General features: G+C 46.0%; 1 protein-coding gene across 23 annotated transcripts in view; it reads right to left on the minus strand.

Moving 5' to 3' along the window:
* Nucleotides 1–20,585, minus strand: part of SPTAN1 (spectrin alpha, non-erythrocytic 1) — an 85,757-nt gene that overhangs the window by 22,389 nt on the left and 42,783 nt on the right. For 12 of the 23 annotated variants that reach the window (XM_077965635.1, XM_028834421.2, XM_077965631.1 and 9 more), the window contains 16 exon segments: nt 20,206–20,404; nt 15,827–15,931; nt 15,352–15,375; nt 13,618–13,653; nt 10,157–10,204; nt 9,343–9,434; nt 8,579–8,723; nt 8,286–8,467; nt 5,164–5,263; nt 4,818–5,015; nt 4,589–4,735; nt 3,885–3,988; nt 3,578–3,740; nt 3,163–3,177; nt 1,032–1,163; nt 633–770 (listed from right to left, as the gene is read on the minus strand). In XM_077965635.1, the coding sequence (XP_077821761.1) occupies nt 633–770; nt 1,032–1,163; nt 3,163–3,177; nt 3,578–3,740; nt 3,885–3,988; nt 4,589–4,735; nt 4,818–5,015; nt 5,164–5,263; nt 8,286–8,467; nt 8,579–8,723; nt 9,343–9,434; nt 10,157–10,204; nt 13,618–13,653; nt 15,352–15,375; nt 15,827–15,931; nt 20,206–20,404 (1,828 nt within the window). 23 annotated transcript variants of the gene reach the window in all.

Raw genomic sequence — 20,585 nt, forward strand, 5'->3', positions numbered from 1 at the left:
CTCACTGCAAACTCCACCTCCTGGGTTCAAGCGATTCTCCTGCTCAGCCTCCTGAGTAGCTGGGATTACAGGAGCACGCCACCATGCCCGGCTAATTTTTGTATTTTTAGCAGAGACAACGTTTCACTATGTTGGTCAGGCTGGTCTCGAACTCCTGACCTCAAGTGATCCCCCTGCCTCGGCCTCCCGAAGTGCTGGGATTACAGGCGTGAGCCACCGCACCTGACTAAAACCTCTATGATATTTTTATAATCTATGCTTTCCAAACATTCTCCAAGGAGAATACATGACTGACTCTGGTTTCCTAGATGCTACTATCTTGGTTTCTATCCTGGCATAGGCTTGTTAGAGTTGCACGCTGTGTAACTATCCATATCTCTTTCTATTTGCCTTCCCTAAGAGTGATCTGCAGTCCAAGTGCCACTCCAAGTCAGCTCTCTTCTCTAAATATTCACTCCCTCTGCACATCAATCCCTTACAGCATTACAGCAACTCATATGTAATAAAGGTTTCTGTCAAAAGGGGTGTCTGGTGAGCCCTGCCTTTTCATGGTTTTGGGCTCACTGATGAACCCACTGTCCCAAATGACTAGAAATTCCCCACTGGTGGGAAGAGAAACCACTCAGTGTTACCTCAGACAGCCAGAAGTCAAAGTCCTTGATCCCTGTGTTGAAGTTCTGCTGCTTGTTGGCTTCTTTCAGTTTCTGGCTCTTTTCAGCTGACTTCTGCACCAAGAACTGCCACTGGTCAGCTAAGGCAGCCAGGCGGGCCTGGGGAACAGAAGGGAGCCAAAAAGAAGATGAAATCTATGAAGAATCCTCCCTCTCCTAAAGCTCAATTTGAGAACTTCTAAGAGAGGAGGGTGGAAAACACTCATAGGAGCCATTCTCACTAGCATTCCCCAACTGTAATTCAGCCTAAAGTCTTCTAATCCATTTAATTTCTTAAGACTGTAATCCAAGTTATTATATCAGGTTGATAGTGACGCTGCTCATGTTCTTCCCCGGGCACTGGGAGCTGGTGGGCCATACCTTGACAGCATCCTCACTGCCGGCGCAGGCTCCACGTTCAATGAGGGAGTTGCCCATGTCGATAACCCCACGGATCCGGTCAGCATTGGCATGCAGCTCTGCTTCAAAAGCCTGGTGCTTCTGGTGCTTGCTCTAAAAATACCAAAAATTTTTTTTTCCAAACCAGTTCCTGCTAGGTTATGTCTTTTTAGGAGGGAAGGGGTTCTCAGTGGGAGGGAGTGGCAGCAAACATAAATAACTGGGGTAAATGCCAACGTTTTTTACAGAAGGCAATTGGAATTTGTATGAAATATTTTAGGGTTCATCTCTTGGGGAGTTAACAAAGGAGAAAGGAAATGTACTAGCTCAGGAGTAGATGAGTTAGAAGTCCTTATTTTTGAGACAGGGTCTTGCTCAGTTGCCCAGGCTGGAGTGCAATGGCGCAGTCTCAGCTCACTGCAGCTTCAACCTCTTGAGCTCAAGCAATCCTCCTACCTCAGCCTCATGGGTGCATGCTACCACACCTGGCTAATTTTTCTATTTTTTGTAGAGATGGGGTTTCCTGAGCTCAAGCAATTGAGCCGCACTGGCCTCTCAAAGTTCTGGCATTACAAGCATGAGCCACCAAGCTCGGCCAAAAAATCAATTCTTGAAGTAGCTATGCTAGTTATTTGGGAGTGAAGCCCTAGAATTAAACACTTTCTAGCACTTTCCAGAAGATGGCAATGGCCAACTTCAGTTTTGAATCTGCTTGTACATCAATTTCCATCCATGGCTTTCTCCTTTTTGGAGACAGGCTCTAATGAATGAGATTCATACGGACGTTTCATCATCTAAAGCAGAAATCACCATTAAGCAAAATTCATAACATAAATTGTATTAACTAGCAAAATAATATTTGATGGTCAGTCTTCTCCCTCTGTTGACAGAGGAGAAATCTACAGCTACTACAGACATTGGCTTTGTTGATTTATCTTTTGGTAGCTGTCATTAATCAAAACACTGGGATACTGTCAGAACCCAGGCTTGACTGCAAGAAGGAATTTATTTTCTGGGAAACGAAAGGGCTACGAGAAGGATGGGCTCCTGATCCTGGGTGCCTGATACGGTTTTTATGAATCCATAAAGAAACAGAAGGTACTGAAATGCTACAAGAGACAATTGCAAGGACATAGCAGCTGTGCCACAATTCTGGGAAAAACAATTGGCTGGGTGAAAAATGCAGGGTCTCAGGGGAGAGTGTTATTTGGGGGAAAAAAAACAACAACTAAAAGGCAGTAGTGTTGGGGAATTCTGCATCAAATGTTTCATTTCAGAGGCAGCAACTGTCAAAGGATGGAGCCATCTGGCTCAATTCAACACTAACATGAAATGTCCTTGTTACGTTCTCTCACTGCCTGATCCCAAAGGCAAGAACAAAAAGGGTCTCAAACACTCAGATATCCTGACAAAAGTCCCATTCCTTTCTTCTTCTGTTCCTTGTTCTGATCACTCTTTGGTTCAAATTCCATTTATTCTCTTCTCTATCTTCATTTTTTCCACCCGCTTAAGCAACTTTGAGCTACATGTTAACTGAGAAGTCTCCTTTCACTACCTGTTGAGTAATGTCTGCTTTTATCTTAACTTCTCATTTGTATTCCTTGAAGATTTGTAAGTATTAATAGATCATACGTCTCTCTACAGTTCTCTAGCTGTTCCTGTCCTGACTGGCACCTCTGGATGCCTGAGTGGCTATGCATTAAAACCCTCACACCAGACTGGCCTCCCTTGCCTGGGCCACTGAACACCATGAGCTCATAGCAAGTCTCAGCCAAGGTCTACACAGAAAAAGCTGAAGCTGATATTCCATCTTCAAAAGGAAGCACTCCTTGAAAGAAAGTGGTCAACTACTGCCCCGCAAATCAAACACTGTACAGAATTTGCCTAAGTGATAAACTGGGGGAGAGAGGGGGGAGTAAGGCGTTGCAGGCTAATTACAACAGAGAAAGCCACATCCCACAGGGACACTTGAATGGAATGTAATGGATGATTAGAAATGAAAAGGATGAAGAGACACCAGCAGACTTGTGACCACAATAACAATAATCTATGCAGAGGAACACAAATACTGGAGCTCATTTAACTACAACTCTTAAAAAAATTAAAAACTTACCAGCAGCTTGGAAAGCTACAAAAACAGATTAAAAGAATAAGAGTTCAGTACACTGATGTGGACACACATATCAGCTATTAAATAGAAACTCATTTTGTCATACTTCCCCGGGGAAGCTCAGCATTTGGGAACAGTAATAGAAAGGGGATTCTATAGACTTTAATAGAATATATTAAAGTAATAGAAAGGGGATTCTATAGACTACAGCAGAAATGGTTTTAATGGAGACAAATGAGGAAGGCGAATTTTAAATGGCTCTGAAACGTGAGTAGGGCTTTCCCACTGGCTTGACTTACTAAAACATTTTTCACTGACTTCCCATGGGTGCAAGGAGTTTGTTTTATAAATGCTTTAACAAAATCTACTCAATAACATAAGGCTACATCAAGAACAACACCCAGTCACTTCAGCTTACCTGGATGTTGGTGGGATCCTTGTATGACTCATCACTCGCTGTCTGCAATTTTTCACTGATCCAAGCCTCAATCTCATCCACATCCCGGCTGAACTGTTGGAGGGTTTGAGATTCTCCTAGCTTTGACCTTTTCTCAATCATCTGGGCTTTCAGACGTCGCCACCTGAAAGAGTGAAACCATGAGATCCAACAAGAACATATCTTACCGTGGAGAAGGATGTGGGGAGATAGAACAGGACTGGGCCTTCATATGAGGGGATGTATCCTCTCAGGGCTGGTGACTATGTCAGTGCCACAGGACACCCACCTGTCCAAGACCTCATTGCGCCGGCTAGAAATGTCTCCCTTGGCATAATGGCCGGCAGCGATGAGCTGGTCGGCAAAGGCCTGCAGAGCAGCAATCTTCTCTTCCTGTCAGAAAACAAAGGTGTGAGGTCAAGGTGGGCCTGCAGCTGGGCCCTGCCTGGATTGCTGGTCTTGAGAAAAGGACAGTTATTTTGGGTGACTGAGAACTAGCTGGTGGCAGGATCAGAATACACTGACACTTTAGAAGCAAGAGTGTAAAACGCCAAAAGCAAGCTTGATTTCAGTCATTACTAGCGTATAGTTTAACTCAAGGAGTCTCCAGGTCACTTAGGTGGGGCAGGTGTTAGAATATCAGAACAGAACAAAATTAAGCTTAATAATAGGAAAATGCTATCAGATTTACAGCAAAGTGACTTATAAATCAAAGAGTCTTACATCTTCCTTGTTGTTTGTTCATGTATTCCTTTACCTACCTACACATTTGTTTTTCCTCCCTTTGATAATAAAATTTTTTTTTCCTGTGGCATCCCCATTATTAAAATCTCAGAAATATCAGAATCTATAAGTTTTAAAGATTATTTATGTACACATTTTTCTTAGACAATGCAGGTATTCCTTGGAGATATAACAGTGACTCTATAAGCCAAGAAACAGATGTCAAGGAGGAAAAATCCAGACTCTGACTCCATGGTCCAGAGGCCTCACCTGGACATTAATTGCTTTGTCAAAGTCTTCATGTTTTTTTATCAGAGCCTCTACGCTGTCCAGTGAGTCTCCTTTGTCTTCGGTATTCAAGAAAGCCTCCCGGGCAGCCATCCAGTTCTCAGCTTGCTCACAGTCCCGATGGAACAGCTTTAGAGAGGGCAAGAGGCAGGTGAGAAAATGAGGCTCTTCAGCAAGGAAACGCTTGGTCAGAAAGCAGGAGCACACATACCTGCAATTCAAGGCACTGATCCAGCATCATCCTGCGCTGAACCCAGGCCTTCTCCAGGTCTGCACGCTCCTGGTCAAGAATATCAAGTTTCTGCTTGATCTCAGGGCTGGCATAGTGTCCATGAGCCAACAGCTGCTGTCCAAACTGCTCAAATGCCTGGAAAGTGCCAGCCCTGGCATCAATTTCTGTCCGGTGTTCCTGCCAAAAGGAGGGAAGGGATTAGGTAACTGGCAGCAGATGCCCACTCTGATGTCAACTATCGACTCACCACAAAAGGAGGGAATGAGGCCTCCAGGGCCCTGCAGAGCAGTCACGTCTTTGCTACTCAGCAGGCAGGTCCACCCACCTGGTGTCGCTCCAGCAACGCCTCAGCTCCGGTGACATCCTTGGCTAGCTCATCTGAGGACACCAACCCCCGTATTCCATTGATCCAAGACATGAGGTCCCTGGAAACCAGAACCCCAGAAAAATAGCTATTATATTATCTGGTAAAGAGATCTTCTGCCCAGGAAAACAGGGAATGACATAATTCTTGCCTCAGAAAGTTATCTTGGATTAATCTAATCTACTGAATGAGGCTAGGTCTTTGGGCAAAGTGTTTCAAAACTTCTTGTTCTTCTTGTTTTTTTTTTTGAGACGGAGTCTCGCTCTGTCGCCCAGGCTGGAGTGCAGTAGTGCAATCTTGGCTCACTGCAAGCTCCACCTCCGCCTCCCGGGTTCACGCCACTCTCCTGCCTCAGCCTCCCGAGTAGCTGGGACTACAGGCATCTGCCACCGTTCCTGGCTAATGTTTTTGTATTTTTAGTAAAGACGGGGTTTCACCGTGTTAGCCAGAATGGTCTCGATCTCCTGACCTTGTGATCCACCCGCCTCGGCCTCCCAACGTGCTGGGATTACAGGCATGAGCCACTGTGCCCAGCCATTGTTGAGTTATTTTTTTAAAAGTCCGAATTTCTTGGAGGAAAAGTCAGTAAGTTTATAATTAAGATCTTTTCACCCTCCAGAATAACAAGTTCTAGCTACAATTAAGTCTTTGATAGCTTCAAATGAAAAAGGCTTTGTTGGCCGGGCATGGTGGCTCACGCCCGTAATCCTAGCACTTTGGGAGGCTGAGGCAGGAGGATCACTTGAGCTCACAAATTCCAGACCAGCTTGGGCAATGTGGTGAAATCTTGTCTCTAAAAAAAAGAAAAAGCCTTTCTTTAGGATTAACCCTTGAAGCCCTAGGCCTGTGCATGCATTTGATCCAGTTTCTCACAGCTGTGCAAGCACAAGGGCACAAAACTGAGTATGTAAGGTCAGATATGGTATGATTCCTTTTATATGATATGTCCAAAAGAGGCAAATCCATGGACGCAGAAAGCAGATAAAGGATTCCGAGTGGGTGGGGAACAGAGAAGAGGGGGTGATTAGTTAAGGGATGTTATTCTAGGGCAATGAAAATGTTTCAAAGCTAGAGAGGAGTGGCTGCACAACACTGTGAATCCATTAAATGTCATGGATTGCACATTTTAAAGTGGTTAATTATATGTTGTGTGGCCCTTACCTCAATAAAAAGAAAAAGAAAACTAACTGCCAACTGGGACCTCCTCCCAGAGGCCTGTGAAAGAAAGCAGCATCTGCCTACTCTCACTGCAGCAGGGGAGATGCCCCAGCTAACAGATACAAGCACCACAAGTGTGCAAGTGTGTGTGTAAAATAATATTGTTAAAGAGCACAAAAAAAGACAAAGTAAGTGTCTGTCCTCAATGGCTACTATTGAACAAGTCATAAATCGCCCATCCAGTGGATTGCTGTGTAGTCATTAAAAAGGCAGAGGTACAAGATTGCGGGACATTTTAAGACAACTGGCCTAGTGTCCTAATGACATTAATGCCAGGTAAGACATAGGCCAGGTGAAGTGGCTCATGCTTGAAATCTCAGCACTTTGGGAGGCTGAGGCGAGAGGATCATTTGAGCCCAGGAATTTGAGACCAGCCTGGGCAACACAGTGAGACCTAGTCTCTACTAAAAATTTAAAAACTAGCCAGGTGTGGTGGTACATGCCTATGGTACCAGCTACATGGGAAGCTGATGCAGACGGATCACTTGAGCCTGGGAAGTTGAGGGTGCGGTGAGCAATGATTGGGCCACTGCACTCCAGCCTGGGCAACAGAGCCAGATCCTGTCTCAAAAAAAAAAAAAAAGGCCGGACATGGTGGCTCACGCCTCATCCCAGCACTTTGGGAGGCTGAGGTGGGTGGATCACCTGAGGTCAGGAGTTCAAGACCAGCCTGGACAACATGGAGAAACCCCATCTCTACTGAAAAAAAATACAAAATTAGCCGGGGTTGGTGGTGCATGCCTGTGATCCCAGCTATTCGGGAGACTGAGGCAGGATAATCGCTTGAATCCGGGAGGCGGAGGTTGCAATGAGCCAAGATTGTGCCATTGCACTCCAGCCTGGGCAACAAGAGACACACATATATATATGTCTAGGGAAAAATATAATGTCATATGGCAAGGGGATGAGAGGGCGTACGCCTGTACTTGGATAGGAAAGCAGAGACTTTTTTTTTTTTTTTTTGAGGCAGTCTTGCTCCATCGCCCAGGCTAGAGTGCAGTGGTACGGTCTCAGCTTACTGCAACCTCCGCCTCCCGGGTTCAAGTGATTCTCCTGCCTCAGCCTCCCGAGTAGCTGGAATTACAGGTGCGTGCCACCATGCCTGGCTAATGTTTGTATTTTTAGTACAGATGGGGTTTCACCATGTTGGCCAGGCTGGTCTTGAACTCCTGACCTCATGATCCACCTGCCTTGGCTTCCCAAAGTGCTGAGATTACAGACGTAAGCCACCATGCCTGGCTGTGGAGAATTATTTTTAACAATCTGGAATTCAGTAGTTTGACTATTTTACATTGATTACGTACTACTTTTTTCTGTTTTTAATTTTTTCTTTTTTTTTTTTGAGATTGAGTCTCACTCTTGTCACCCGGGCTGGAATGCAGTGGCACGATCTCGGCTCATTGCAACCTCCGCCTCTCAGATTCAAGTGATTCTCCTGCCTCAGCCTCCTGAGTAGCTGGGATTACAGGTGTCTGCCACCATGCCCAGGTAATTTTTGTACTTTTAGTAGAAACATGGTTTCGCCATGTTGGCTAGGCTGCTCTTGAACTCTTGACCTCAGGTGATCCGCCCGCCTTGGTCTCCCCAAAGTGCTGGGATTACAGGCATGAGCCACTGTGCCCGGAGGTTTTTAATTCTTAAATTAAAATTTAAAATTTTACAATAGCCAAAGTGTTTTGCCATGTATCCCAGGCTGGTCTCCGACTTCTGAGTTCAAGCGATCCGCTTGCCTCGGCCTCCCAAAGTGCTGGGATTATAGGTGTGAGCCATTGTACCCAGATGAGCATGTGCTACTTTCACAATAAAAATGACCCCTGCAAAGAAGGCTCTATGTTCCAGAGGTCTGAGTGAACGTAGCTCCGTACCGGAAATCGCTAAGAAAGCGCTGCAGGTCGTGGGAGTCGCCCAACTTTGCCTTGCGCTGATCTGCACGTTTCCCCAGGCTGCTCCAGGCCTGGTTTAACTCTGTGCACTTTTCCTGGAGGTCCTCTGCTGACTCGGGATGGGACTGGATCAGGCGCTCTGCTGTTTCACCAAGGGAGTTTACCTATGGGAACAAAGTGGTGAATGAGCTTGCAGTAAGGGGGTGTGCTCTGCAGAACAGAAGACTTCTCTTTCTGGGGCAAAAATGCCAGAAGATGACTTTGGGTCTTCTCACCTTGTCACCGAGAGCTGCAAGGTCCCTCTCAAAGCCCTCATGCTTGCGTTGCAGGGCCTGCACACTGGCGAGATCATGTCCATAATTGTCTGTGTTTAGAGCTTGATTCTTCTCTTCAATCCATTCTTTGGTTTCATCAGCATCTCTAAAGGGGAGACACATTTACGTTAAGAAATGCTGAGTACAAATGCCTTGATTACAGGACAGACACTAAAAAAATTTTATTTATTTATTTATTTATTTATTTATTGAGACGGAGTTTCGTTCTTGTCACCTAGGCTGGAGCACAATGCACAATCTTGGCTCACTGCAACCTCCACCCCCACCGGGTTCAAGCGATTCTCCTGCCTCAGCCTACCAAGTAGCTAGGATTACAGGCACTCGCCACCACGCCCAGTTATCTTTTTATTTTTAGTAGAGGTGGGTTTTCCCCATGTTGGTCAGGCTGGTCTCAAACTCCTGACCTCAGGTGAGCTGCCTGCCTTGGCCTCCCAAAGTGCTGGGATTACAGGCATGAGCCACCAGGTCTGGCCTAAGAAAATTTATTTAGCTGACATTTGTATATTTGTCTGTGGCTACCACCAATAACTCTAAAAAGCAAAATAATTCACTTAGCAGGATTTACTGAGCATCCACCCTGTGTCAGATGTAAACATCAACAAGAGCCAGCCGTTCCTATAGGATCTCACTCAGCAAGCTTGGGGGCTGTCAGGAACTAGCAGTCACCTGTTTCTCCCTCTCCCAGCCCAGGGTTCACCCCTCACCTGTGGAACCTCTGTACTTCATGGGCACTGCCCAAGAGCTGACTCCGTTCCTCGGCCAGCTGCTGTAGGGACCGCCAGCGCTCATTCAGCTCCTGCAGGACAGCAAAACATCAGCTCCATTGCACCGCCTCTCGTCATGCTCCCAGTCAGACTTTGGGAAAATGACTTTGCTTGAAGGAGATGCTAGGGCACATATAATTTCCTGTTTCCAACCTTCCTCGCTGAATAAATTAGTATACAACATTCCAGTCAGAGCCAAGCCAAAACTAGCTGTGCCTGACAGCTTCAACACCCACAAACACCTGACCTAGGCATCCCCTCTGAGGCAGCAGGAGACATAGCTGACTCTTCCTTACTCTCATCTCCTAGCCTGGGGCCTGGCAGTTAGCAACTGCTTCCTAAATCACATCTGCGTGGAGAAATCCCAGCGCTCGCTGCCTCCCAACACCCGACCAGCAGCCTCACAGGCCACAGCAGGCCTGGGAAGAGCCAGTATGCTACAGGACCTCGCACTGCAGGCGGCAAGGGAGCCACTCACTGCTTTCCTGAGACTGTGCTCCTTCTAGCTCCCTGACCTACTGGAAATCAGAGGGAAGGCTTGCTGCCTTCCCTGGCGGGTTCTTGACAGGAAAGCCACCAAGCTACCCAGTGACCATGAGCATGCTGATGTTTACTTAGGACATGCTTGGACCCAGGAGAGTGAGATATGTCACAGTTCACCCGGTTGACAAGAACAAGAGCTCTACTGTAGACAGGGAAGGAAGATAGTGGAGAAAACCAGGGGAGATTAGGGGAGCTGGTCACTGCTTCTTACCTTGATGGAATTAAAGGTGGCCACGGTGTGAACCATCAGACGAGCAGACTAGGTAGGGAGGAAAGCAGAAGGCAAAACTAATCAAGTGCCTGGCAATTAGAGATCTGAGCTGCAAGTGTCATTGACTAGGTCCCTGTGATCAACCCAAATTACCTTAAAGGGATACTGGCAACATTCTTAACAGAGACATCAGTAGAAGTGTCAACTACTAGAAGGTCATGAAAATACCCAAAATGCACAATTAGACTCAGCTCAGTAATTAATTTTATCTGATGAAGAGTGAAAAGAGAATGGTAAAAATCACAATTCCAGCAGCTAGCTGGACAGAAAAATACCTAAAAGACTAATGATTAATATCATTTTCTTGTCTATACTACAGGAGAATATTCCAGAAAAAGAAAAAACAAACCCTAATTTAACAAATGCTGGCAGCTGAGACTATTTAACAGTCAGGAACACTAATAATCACTTTCATTTCTAATTATAGTTATTGGGTTGCTGTTCTTTTTAACAGTATCCCCATTGAAGGGCAACGGCTTTACCAGAGGGAAAAAATAAAGCAGTGAATTAGCTTTCAACAATGTACATTTCAACAATATAGCTGTCAACAATATAGATCCTTCTAAAAATCTAAAGTCCCTTAGGGCTAGGCACGGTGGCTCACGCCTGTAATCCCAGCACTTTCGGAGGCCGAGGTGGGTAGATCACCTGAGGTCACGAGTTTGAGACCAGCCTCACCAACATGGTGAAACCCTGTCTCCACTAAAAATACAAAAATTAGCTGGGCACAGTGGTGTGAGCCTGTAATCCCAGCTACTTAGGAGGCTGAGGCAGGAGAATCGCTTGAACCTGGGAGGCAGAGGTTGCAGTGAGCTGAGATTGTGCCACTGCACTCCAGCCTGGGCAACAGAGCAAGACTCCGTCTCAAAAATAAATAAATAAATAAAATTAAATAAAAACAAATAAATAAAGTCCCTTAGGATCTTACAGTCCATCCAATTCACTGGAAAGAAACTCAAATTGGCCCAGGTTACAATGCTCACAACCCTTTGAGTAAAGAACAAGAGGCAGGGCATGGTGGCTCACGACTGTAATCCCAGCACTTTGGGAGGCCAAGGCGGGTGGATCACCTGAGGTTAGGAGATCAAGACCAGCCTGGCCAACATGGTGAAACCCCGTCTCTACCAAAAATATAAAAATTAGCTGGGCATGGTGGCGGGTGCCTGTAATCCCAGCTACACAGGAGGCTGAGGCGGGAGAACTGCTTGAACCCAGGAGGCAGAGGTTGCAGTGAGCTGAGATCACGCCACTGCACTCCAGCCTGGGTGAAAGAGCAAGACTCTGTCTCACAAAAAAAAAAAAAAAAAAAAAAAAAAGGAGGCCAAGATGGCTGAGCTTGGATGCAGACGTCCTCATGGCATCCCTAGGTGGCATTTTCAACTGGTGTGTTTATAGGAGTCAGAAGGTGGACCCACTGTCTCCAGTAAGAGGTACTGGGATTTATAAAGGTATCTAAAATAAACTTCTGAAAGAATACTTATGTTATCAGAAACATTCTGCTGAGGGCGTAAGTAAGGCTGTTGCCCATTCATATAATCAATGATCAAGTTTTGCTATGTAAGAAAAGCGAAGAGTGAGAAAAGGAGAGAGAGCTGAATAGAAGGAAAAGTATACCCCCCATGCCTGGCCCAATTAGAAACCTACTTAACAAGGAGGATAGTCAGAGCCAGTCAGGGAAGGAGGCCACAAGACACAGATCCCTCTCAGCCTAGGTCCTCAGGAGAGGTCAGACAAGGTGACTGAGCGGGTTCAAAGGTGGACATGGAAGGGTTGTTGGGGGGAGGCTTTTTGTTTTAAGGTTTTCATGCTTTCTTCATATTTCTGGGGATACACTTTTAAAAATTTTACTTTTTTTTTATCTGCTTGTCAACTCACCATTGTACTAAGGAGGAGAAGACCTACTTTCTTTTTTCTTTTTAAAACTTTTTTTGTTTTGTTTTGTTTTTTGTAGAGCCGGGGTTTCGCCATGTTGCCCAGTCTGGTCTCCAATTCCTGGGCTCATCCACCTGTCTCAGCCTCCCGCAATGCTGGGATTATAGGTGTGAGCCACCACACCTAGCCAAAAGATCTACTTTTATAAAGTCAGAATCTGCTCTCTAACTTGCCTGTAACTTAAATGATGTATTCCTGAAGAGCTGGGTCAGGAGGGAAGATGCTAGAACTGAGACACACGCAACCAGTTACACAATCACAGCTATAAATGTATCACATAAAAAACCTCAGCCAGGCCAGTAATCCCAACACTTTGGGAGGCCGAGGTGGGCGGATCACCTGAGGTCAGGAGTTTGAGACCAGCCTGGCCAATGTGGCGAAACCCTAACTCTTCTGAAAATACAAAAATTAGCAGGCATGGTGGTGCATGCCTGTAATCCCAGCTACTAGGGGGAGCTGAGGAAGGAGGATCGCTTGAATCTGGGAAGCAGAGGTTGCAGCGAGCTCAGATCATGCCACTGCATTCCAGCCTGGGCAACAGAGCTAGACTCCGTCTCAAAAAAAACAACAAAAAACAAAAACAAAAAAAACCTTCTCCCTGGCTGGGCGCTGTGGCTCAGGCCTGTAATCTCAACACTTCGGAAGGTTGAGGCGGGTGGATCACCTGTGGTCAGGAGTTAAAGACTACCCTGGCCAACATGGCGAAACCCTGTCTCTACTAAAAACACAAAAATTAGCCAGGCATGGTGGCACATGCCTGTAGTCCCAGCTACTTGGGAGGCTGAGGCAGGAGAATTGCTTGAACTAGGGAGGCAGAGGTTGCAGTGAGCGGAGATTGCGCCACCACACTCCAGCCTGGCTGACAGGGCAAGACTCCATCACAAACAAACAAACAAACAAACAAACAAAACAAACACCTTTTCCCCTGCATTCTTGGTCAGGGATGGCCCATTCTGGTTAAGCCATATTCACACCTGGATTTGTCCAGAAAAATGTCTACTGTAGTGGGGAAACATCTCATTCCTCCCTTTACATCTCTGCATCGGGCATCTCTGAAGCCTTTCTTGGGCCACAGGATAGAGGCCAAGCAAATGGTGAATGAAGGCCTGCCCTCCTTTACGGGTGCAGTTGTTCTCGTGTTCACGTCATTTCCCTTTGGACTGCCTCTTACTGGTGGGACCCTGCCAACCACACAGTGCTCCCTGCTGCAGCATATGCTGCACCAACATGGGTAATCAATGCAACCTAACTGTACTGAGCATTTGACGTAGACACTCTGCTTTTGTATATTAAGCATCACATTTTAAGAGATAACAGATTCAGAAAGAAACCACCCCAAACAAGTCCAGAAATGACTAAAGATTTAAGACAAGCTGAATATTCAGAGAAAGGCACACCAGAAAAGGACACAACATATTTCATGCTCTCACAAAACTCCTGAAAACAATAATTTGCAAAAGAGTCCTTACCTTCCACGGGGAGGCTGTCTTGGGATCAGTTTCATCCTATTCAGAGAAAGAGTAATTTAGGCAGCCATGCAATTGAGCATGAAACAACAAAGCACCTGACCTTTCCAGTTAATGACTCTAGTTTCCCCCAGGGGAGATCCCAGATATTAATACACTAATCAAAACAGCATTCTCCCTCCATAGTTTGGCTGGTAACAAACTTCAAGGCTAGTTAAGAAAAATTAAGCCAACAAACAGGAGAGACAAATTCCAACTTTTTATCCAGTAGAAGAAATGGAGAGAATAAAGAAATTTAATATGAAAACCACCAACTTTTCTTTATGTTGTACTCATAAGATTGTCTGCAAAGGGGTAATAAACAAACCTAAAGATAGCTATAGAAGAAGTTTTAGAAAACTGAAGAGATAGGCCAGGCGCGGTGGCTCAAGCCTGTAATCCCAGCACTTTGGGAGGCCGAGGCGGGCGGATCACAAGGTCAGGAGATCGAGACCACAGTGAAACCCCGTCTCTACTAAAAATACAAAAAATTAGCCGGGCGCGGTGGCGGGTGCCTGTAGTCCTAGCTACTCAGGAGGCTGAGGCAGGAGAATGGCGTGAACCCAGGAGGCAGAGCTTGCAGTGAGCCGAGATCGCGCCACTGCACTCCAGCCTGGGCAACAGCGTGAGACTCTGTCTCAAAAAAAAAAAAAAAAAAGAAAACTGAAGAGATAAAGACTTTTTTTTTTTTTTTTTTTTTTTTTTTTTTTTTTTTGAGACGGAGTCTCGCTCTGTCACCCAAGCTGGAGTGCAGTGGCCGGATCTCAGCTCACTGCAAGCTCCACCTCCCGGGTTCACGCCATTCTCCTGCCTCAGCCTCCCGAGTAGCTGGGACTACAGGCGTCCGCCACCTCGCCCGGCTAGTTTTTTGTATTTTTTTAGTAGAGACGGGGTTTCACCGTGTTAGCCAGGATGGTCTCGATCTCCTGACCTTGTGATCCGCCCGTCTCGGCCTCCCAAAGTGCTGGGATTACAGGCTTGAGCCACCGCGCCCGGCTTTTTTTTTTTTTTTTTTAAAGAGCTGCGCTTTGTGTTGCATGCCTGTTGTCCTAGATAATTGGGAGATTGAAGTGGGAGGATTGCTTGAGGCCAGGAGTTCGAGGCTGCAGTAGGCTATAACTGTAGCTGTGAAAAGCCACTGACCTCCAGTCTGGACAACAAAGCAAGACCCTATCTCTTACAAACAAAACAAACAAAAAAAACCCAACATTTTTTTGTCTTTTGAAGAATGGTAAGTAGAAATCAATTTCTGGGCCAGAAGTGGTGGCTCACGTCTGTAATCCCAGCACTCTGGGAAGCTGACGTGGGCGGATCACCTGAGGTTGGGAGTTCGAGACTAGCCTGGACAACATGGTGAAACCCCGTCTGTACTAAAAATACAAAAATTAGCTGGGTGTGATGCCACACGCCTGGAATTCCAGCTACTCAGGAAGCTGAGATGGGAGAATCGCTTGAACCTGGGAGGTGGAGGTTGCAGTGAGCCAAGATCACACCACTGCACTCTAGTCTGGGTGACAGAGTGAGACTCTGTCTCAAAAAAAAAGAAATCAATTTTTGGTGTTTTCCACAAATCTTTACACACAAAAGGCATCGGAGGTTAAGGAACAGCAATTCTGATGAAGTTCTTGGCCTGGATATTCTTACCAAAGTTTAAACCCTTCTCATGTTCAAGATCCACACACAGTACCCGAAACTTACCCTGGGCATCATGCCATACACTTCCTACAAGGAGAGAGAGAAACCAGTTTTATTATTAGAAGAAATACACATCTCTCAAGAATACTCATTATGGTCAAACCTGGAAACACAGGAGAGAATTCCAAAAAGACAAATGGAAATGCCAGTCCAAATGTCCAGCAGAACTTCAAGTATTTATACATAAACCTTTTCTTTGAGGAACTTATGAAATTACCATTAGTTAATGGCTATATAAACATTAAATATTTAATGGACTTACGGAGAAGACAGAAGACCCCCCAGAACCAAATAGAGATGAGGGATATTGGTATAAAGAAGTTAATCAAAATGGTTTTGGTCACATAGAGGACCTGACCTACAGTCAAGCCACAATTCTGTGCTATGAAACACTGCTTGTTGGGCTATGACAGACATAGGAAGAACAAAGCTGCATCCTTACAGCAACAGAGCCTCACTCCAAGATGGAGACACCTACCTGTTGTTGCACAGCCTGCACCTCCTCTGCCATAAGACCTTCAGACTCCAGGTCTTCAGCTACCTTGTTAATGTCCTTCAACCGTGACTCATTGGCCTTCAGGTCCTTTAAAACAAAAGCCATAATAACTAAAACCCAAAATAGCAAGCCAAAGTCAAAGGAGACATCACAAACTATGGCTTGAAACTATAAAGAGTCTTCTACAAGGGCCTATTTAAAAAAAAGGGATTAAAAAAATAAGCTACGGCCAGGCATGGTGGCTCACACCTGTAATCCCAGCACCTTGGGAGGCCGAGGTGGGCGGATCACCTGAGGTCGGGAGTTCAAGACCAGCCTAACCAACATGGAGAAACCCTTTCTCTACTAAAAGTACAAAATTAGCTGGGTGTGGGGGCCTTTGCCTGTAATCCCAGCTACTTGGGAGGCTGAGGCAGGAGAATCGCTTGATCTTGGGAGGCAGAGGTTGCGGTGAGCCGAGATCGCACCATTGCACTCCAGCCTGGGCAAGAAGAGTGAAACTCCATCTCAAAAACAAAACAAAACAAAAAGGCCGGGTGCGGTGGCTCACGCCTGTAATCCCAACACTTTGGAAGGCCAAGGTGGATCACAAGGTCAGGAGTTCAAGACCAGCCGGGCCAAGATGGTGAAACCCCGTCTCTACTAAAAATACAAAAATTAGCCGGGCACGGTGGCAGGCGCCTGTAATCCCAGCTAATCGGAAGGCTGAGGCAGGAGAATCTCTTGAACAGGTGGCGGGAGTTGGGGGGCAGAGGTTGCAGTGAGCCGAAATCGCACCACTGCACTCCATCCTGGGCAACAGAGCAAGACTCTGTCTCAAAACAAAACAGAAACAAAACAAAGAAAAAAAGCTATAAGGATCTGTTCAACAGGTATCCCTATGGATTGGTTTTCCCAGCCCTCAGATAATTATTAGACTCGAATTTACTTCATTAACTGTAGTTTTTTCGTTTTTTTGGAGACAGGGTCTCGCTGTCACCCAGGCTGGAGTGGAGTATTGCAATCATCTGCAGCCTTTACCTCCCAGGCTCAAGCAATCCTCCTACCTCAGTCTTCTCAGTAGCTTGGACTACAGGCACACACCACTATGCCCAGCAAATATTTTTATCAAATAGAGACTTTTTTAAAACCTCTTTTTGGTTTCAAAACAATGTTTTTAAAATGTGAAGAGGCCAGGTGTGGTGGCTCACACCTTTAATCCCAGGACTTTGGGAGGCCAAAGCAGGAGGATTGCTTAAGGAGTTCAAGATCAGCTTGGGGCAACATAACCAAACCCCAATCTCTACAGAAATTTTTTTTTTCTTTTTTTTTTTCTTCTAATGAGACTCAGTCTCACTCTGTTGCCCAGGCTGGAGTGCAGTGGCATGATCACGGTTCACTGCAACCTCCGCCTCCCGGGTTCAAGTGACCTTCGTGCCTCAGCCTCCTGAGTAGCTGGGACTACAGCCAGGCACTACCACGCCCAGCTACTTTTTGTATTTTCAGCAGAGATGGGGTTTTACCACGTTGGCCAGGCTGGTCTTGAACTCCTGACCTCCAGTGATCCGCCTGCCTCAGCCTCCCAAAGTGCTGAGATTACAGGCATGCGCCGCTGGGCCCGGCCAGAAAAATTTTTTCAATTATAATAATGGATGTGAGGCAGGGCGCGGTGGCTCAAGCCTGTAATCCCAGCACTTTGGGAGGCCGAGATGGGCGGATCAGGAGGTCTGGAGATCGAGACCATCCTGGCTAACACGGTGAAACCCTGTCTCTACTAAAAAAATACAAAAAAAACTAGCCGGGCGAGGTGGCGGGCGCCTGTAGTCCCAGCTACTCGGGAGGCTGAGGCAGGAGAATGGCGCAAACCCGGGAGGTGGAGCTTGCAGTGAGCCGAGATCCGGCCACTGCACTCCAGCCTGGGCGACAGAGCGAGACTCCATCTCCAAAAAAAATAAATAAATAAAAAATAATGGATGTGGTAGCCTACGTCCATAGTCCCAGCTACACAGGTGGCTGAGGTGGGAGGATCACTTGAGCACAGGAGTTCAAGGTTACAGTGAGCTACAATCATCCCACTGCACTCTAGCCTGTGCGAGAGAGTGAGACCCTATCTCTAAAAAATAAGTAAAAACGAGATAAAATTTTAATGCACAGTTACTATAGGAGATAGAAGCTCTTCCTCCTCATTTGAATTTTTTGTAAGAATACTTTTAAGTGAATCCCAGCACTTTGGGAGGCCGAGATGGGCGGATCACCAGGTCAGGAGATCGAGACCATCCTGGCTGACCCGGTGAAACTCCGTCTCTACTAAAAACTACAAAAACTAGCCGGGAGAGGTGGCGGGCGCCTGTAGTCCCAGCTACTCGGGAGGCTGAGGCAGGAGAATGGCGTAAACCCAGGAGGCGGAGCTTGCAATGAGCTGAGATCTGGCCACTGCACTCCAGCCTGGGCGACAGAGCGAGACTCCATCTCAAAAAAAAAAAAAAAAAGAATACTTTTAAGTGGTGGAATGGATAAACAATGTGTAGTGTGTCAGTCAAATATTATTCAGCTATAAAAAGGAATGGAGTACTGACATGTGCTACAAAAAGGATGAAACTTGAAAACATTATGGGCCAGGTGCAGTGGCTCACACCTGTAATCCCAACACTTTGGGAGGGCAAGATGGGCAGACAGCCTGAGCTCAGGAGTTCGAGACCAGACTGGGCAACATGGCGAAACCTTGTCTCTACAAAAAATACAAAAATTAGCTGAGCATAGTAGTACATAGCTATAGTCCCAGCTACTCAGGAGGCTGAGACAGGAGGATCACTTGAACCCAGGAAGCGGAGGCTGCAGTAAGCTGAGACTGGGCCACTGCACTCCAGCCTGGGCAACAGAATGCTACCTTGTCTCAAAAATAAATAAATAAAAGAAAGAAAACATAAACAAAAGAAGCCAGTCACAAAAAGTCACATGACGTGATTCCATTTATATAAATTGTCCAGAATAGGTAAATATGGAGGCAAGCAGCAGATGAGTGGCTACGTGGGCCACTGGGGTTAGGGAGAATGGCAAATGAATGCTTGATAGATATGTGGTTTTCTTCTGAAGTGATGCAAATGTTTCAGAACTAGAGGTGGTGGTTGCACAACATTGTGAATGTACTCAATACCACTGAATTGTACACTTTAAAATGGTTAGCTTTGTGAATTTACCCCAATTTTAAAAAAAAAGAGTACTTTCACATCTATTGTAGTTTAGGCTTAGAAAAGTTCTTATAACAACATGTAGAGAACAAAGTATATCCTTCCTTAAAACTAAACTAGTCCAAAAAGGTTTCAATTAAAGTCTTTTAAAAATAGCTACATAGGCCAGGCGTGGTAGCTCACTTTGGGTCAAGCTGAGGTGGGGGGATCACTTGAGGCCAGGAATTTAAGACCAGGCTGGCCAACACGGTAAAACCCCGGCTGTACTAAAAATACAAAAATTTGCCAGACGTGGTCATGCGTACCTGTAATCCCAGCTACTCGGGTGGCTGAGGCATGAGAATCACTTGAGCCTGGGAGGCGAAGTTGCAGTGACCTGATATCGAGCCATTGCACTCCAGCCTGGGCAATACAGTGAGACTCTGTCTTAAAAAAAAAAAAAAAAACTGAGGCCGGGCGCGGTGGCTCACGCGTGTAATCCCAGCACTTTGGGAGACCGAGGCAGGTGGATCACCTGAGGTCAGCAGTTTGAGACCAGCCTGACCAATATGGTGAAACCTCATCTCTACTAAAAATACAAAAACTAGCCAGGCATGGTGGCGAGCCCCTGCAGTCCCAGCTACTCGGGAGGCTGAGACAGGAGAACTGCTTGAACCTGGGAGGAGAAGGTTGCAGTGAACTGAGATCATGCCAATGAACTTCAAGCCTGGGCGACGAAAGCGTGACTCCGTCTCAAAAGAAAAAAAAAATTGGAAAAAAAAAATAGCTACATAGATGATGGAATATAATCTATGTAATTTGCATTCCAGTAATTTGCAGTCAGAAATCAAGAGACTCCGGCCGGGCGCAGAAGCTCATGCCTATAATCCCAGTACTTTGGAGGCTGAGGCGGGTGGATCACCTGAAGTTAGGAGTTTGAGGCCGGCCTGGCCAACATGGTGAAACACTGTCTCTACTAAAAACACAAAAATTAGCAGGACATGGTGGCGGGCATCTGTAATCCCAGATACTTAGGAGGCTAGGGCATGGGAATCGCTTGAACCCAGGAGGCAGAGTTTGCAGTGAGCTGAAGTCATACCACTGCACTCCAGTTTGGATGACAGCGAGAATCCATCTCAAAAAAAAAAAAAAAAAAAAATCAAGAGACTAAAATCTTTAAATAAATTTTCAGCTGAGCTCTAAGACTGCCCATACCTTCTGGAAGTCATCAAACTTCTTCTGGAGCACCTCAACCTGCTCCAAGTCTGCGCCGACCTCCTCACTTGTCAGAGCGGCTTCCTTCTCATTGATCCATTGCTGTAGTTCATTCGCTTCACGGAACAACATAAACTTCTTGCAACTCTTCTCCAACATGCCTTTACGCTTCTCACCCAGTTCCAGAAGAGAATGATATCTGATGGAATTCAAGAGGGAGACAAGAGGGACAAAGAAGGCAGTTTGTAAATGCTGACATAAAGGCAAACCACGAAGTGTCTCCAAGATATGGATTCCAGGCTACGAGTTTGTAATGATGATGCCCTAGTAACAGAGTTATCAGATGAAGATGAGGATCCCAAGTACCCACACCACAGCCT

This window comes from Macaca mulatta, chromosome 15, assembly GCF_049350105.2.
Source record: "Macaca mulatta isolate MMU2019108-1 chromosome 15, T2T-MMU8v2.0, whole genome shotgun sequence".
Classification (NCBI taxonomy): Eukaryota; Metazoa; Chordata; class Mammalia; order Primates; family Cercopithecidae; genus Macaca; species Macaca mulatta.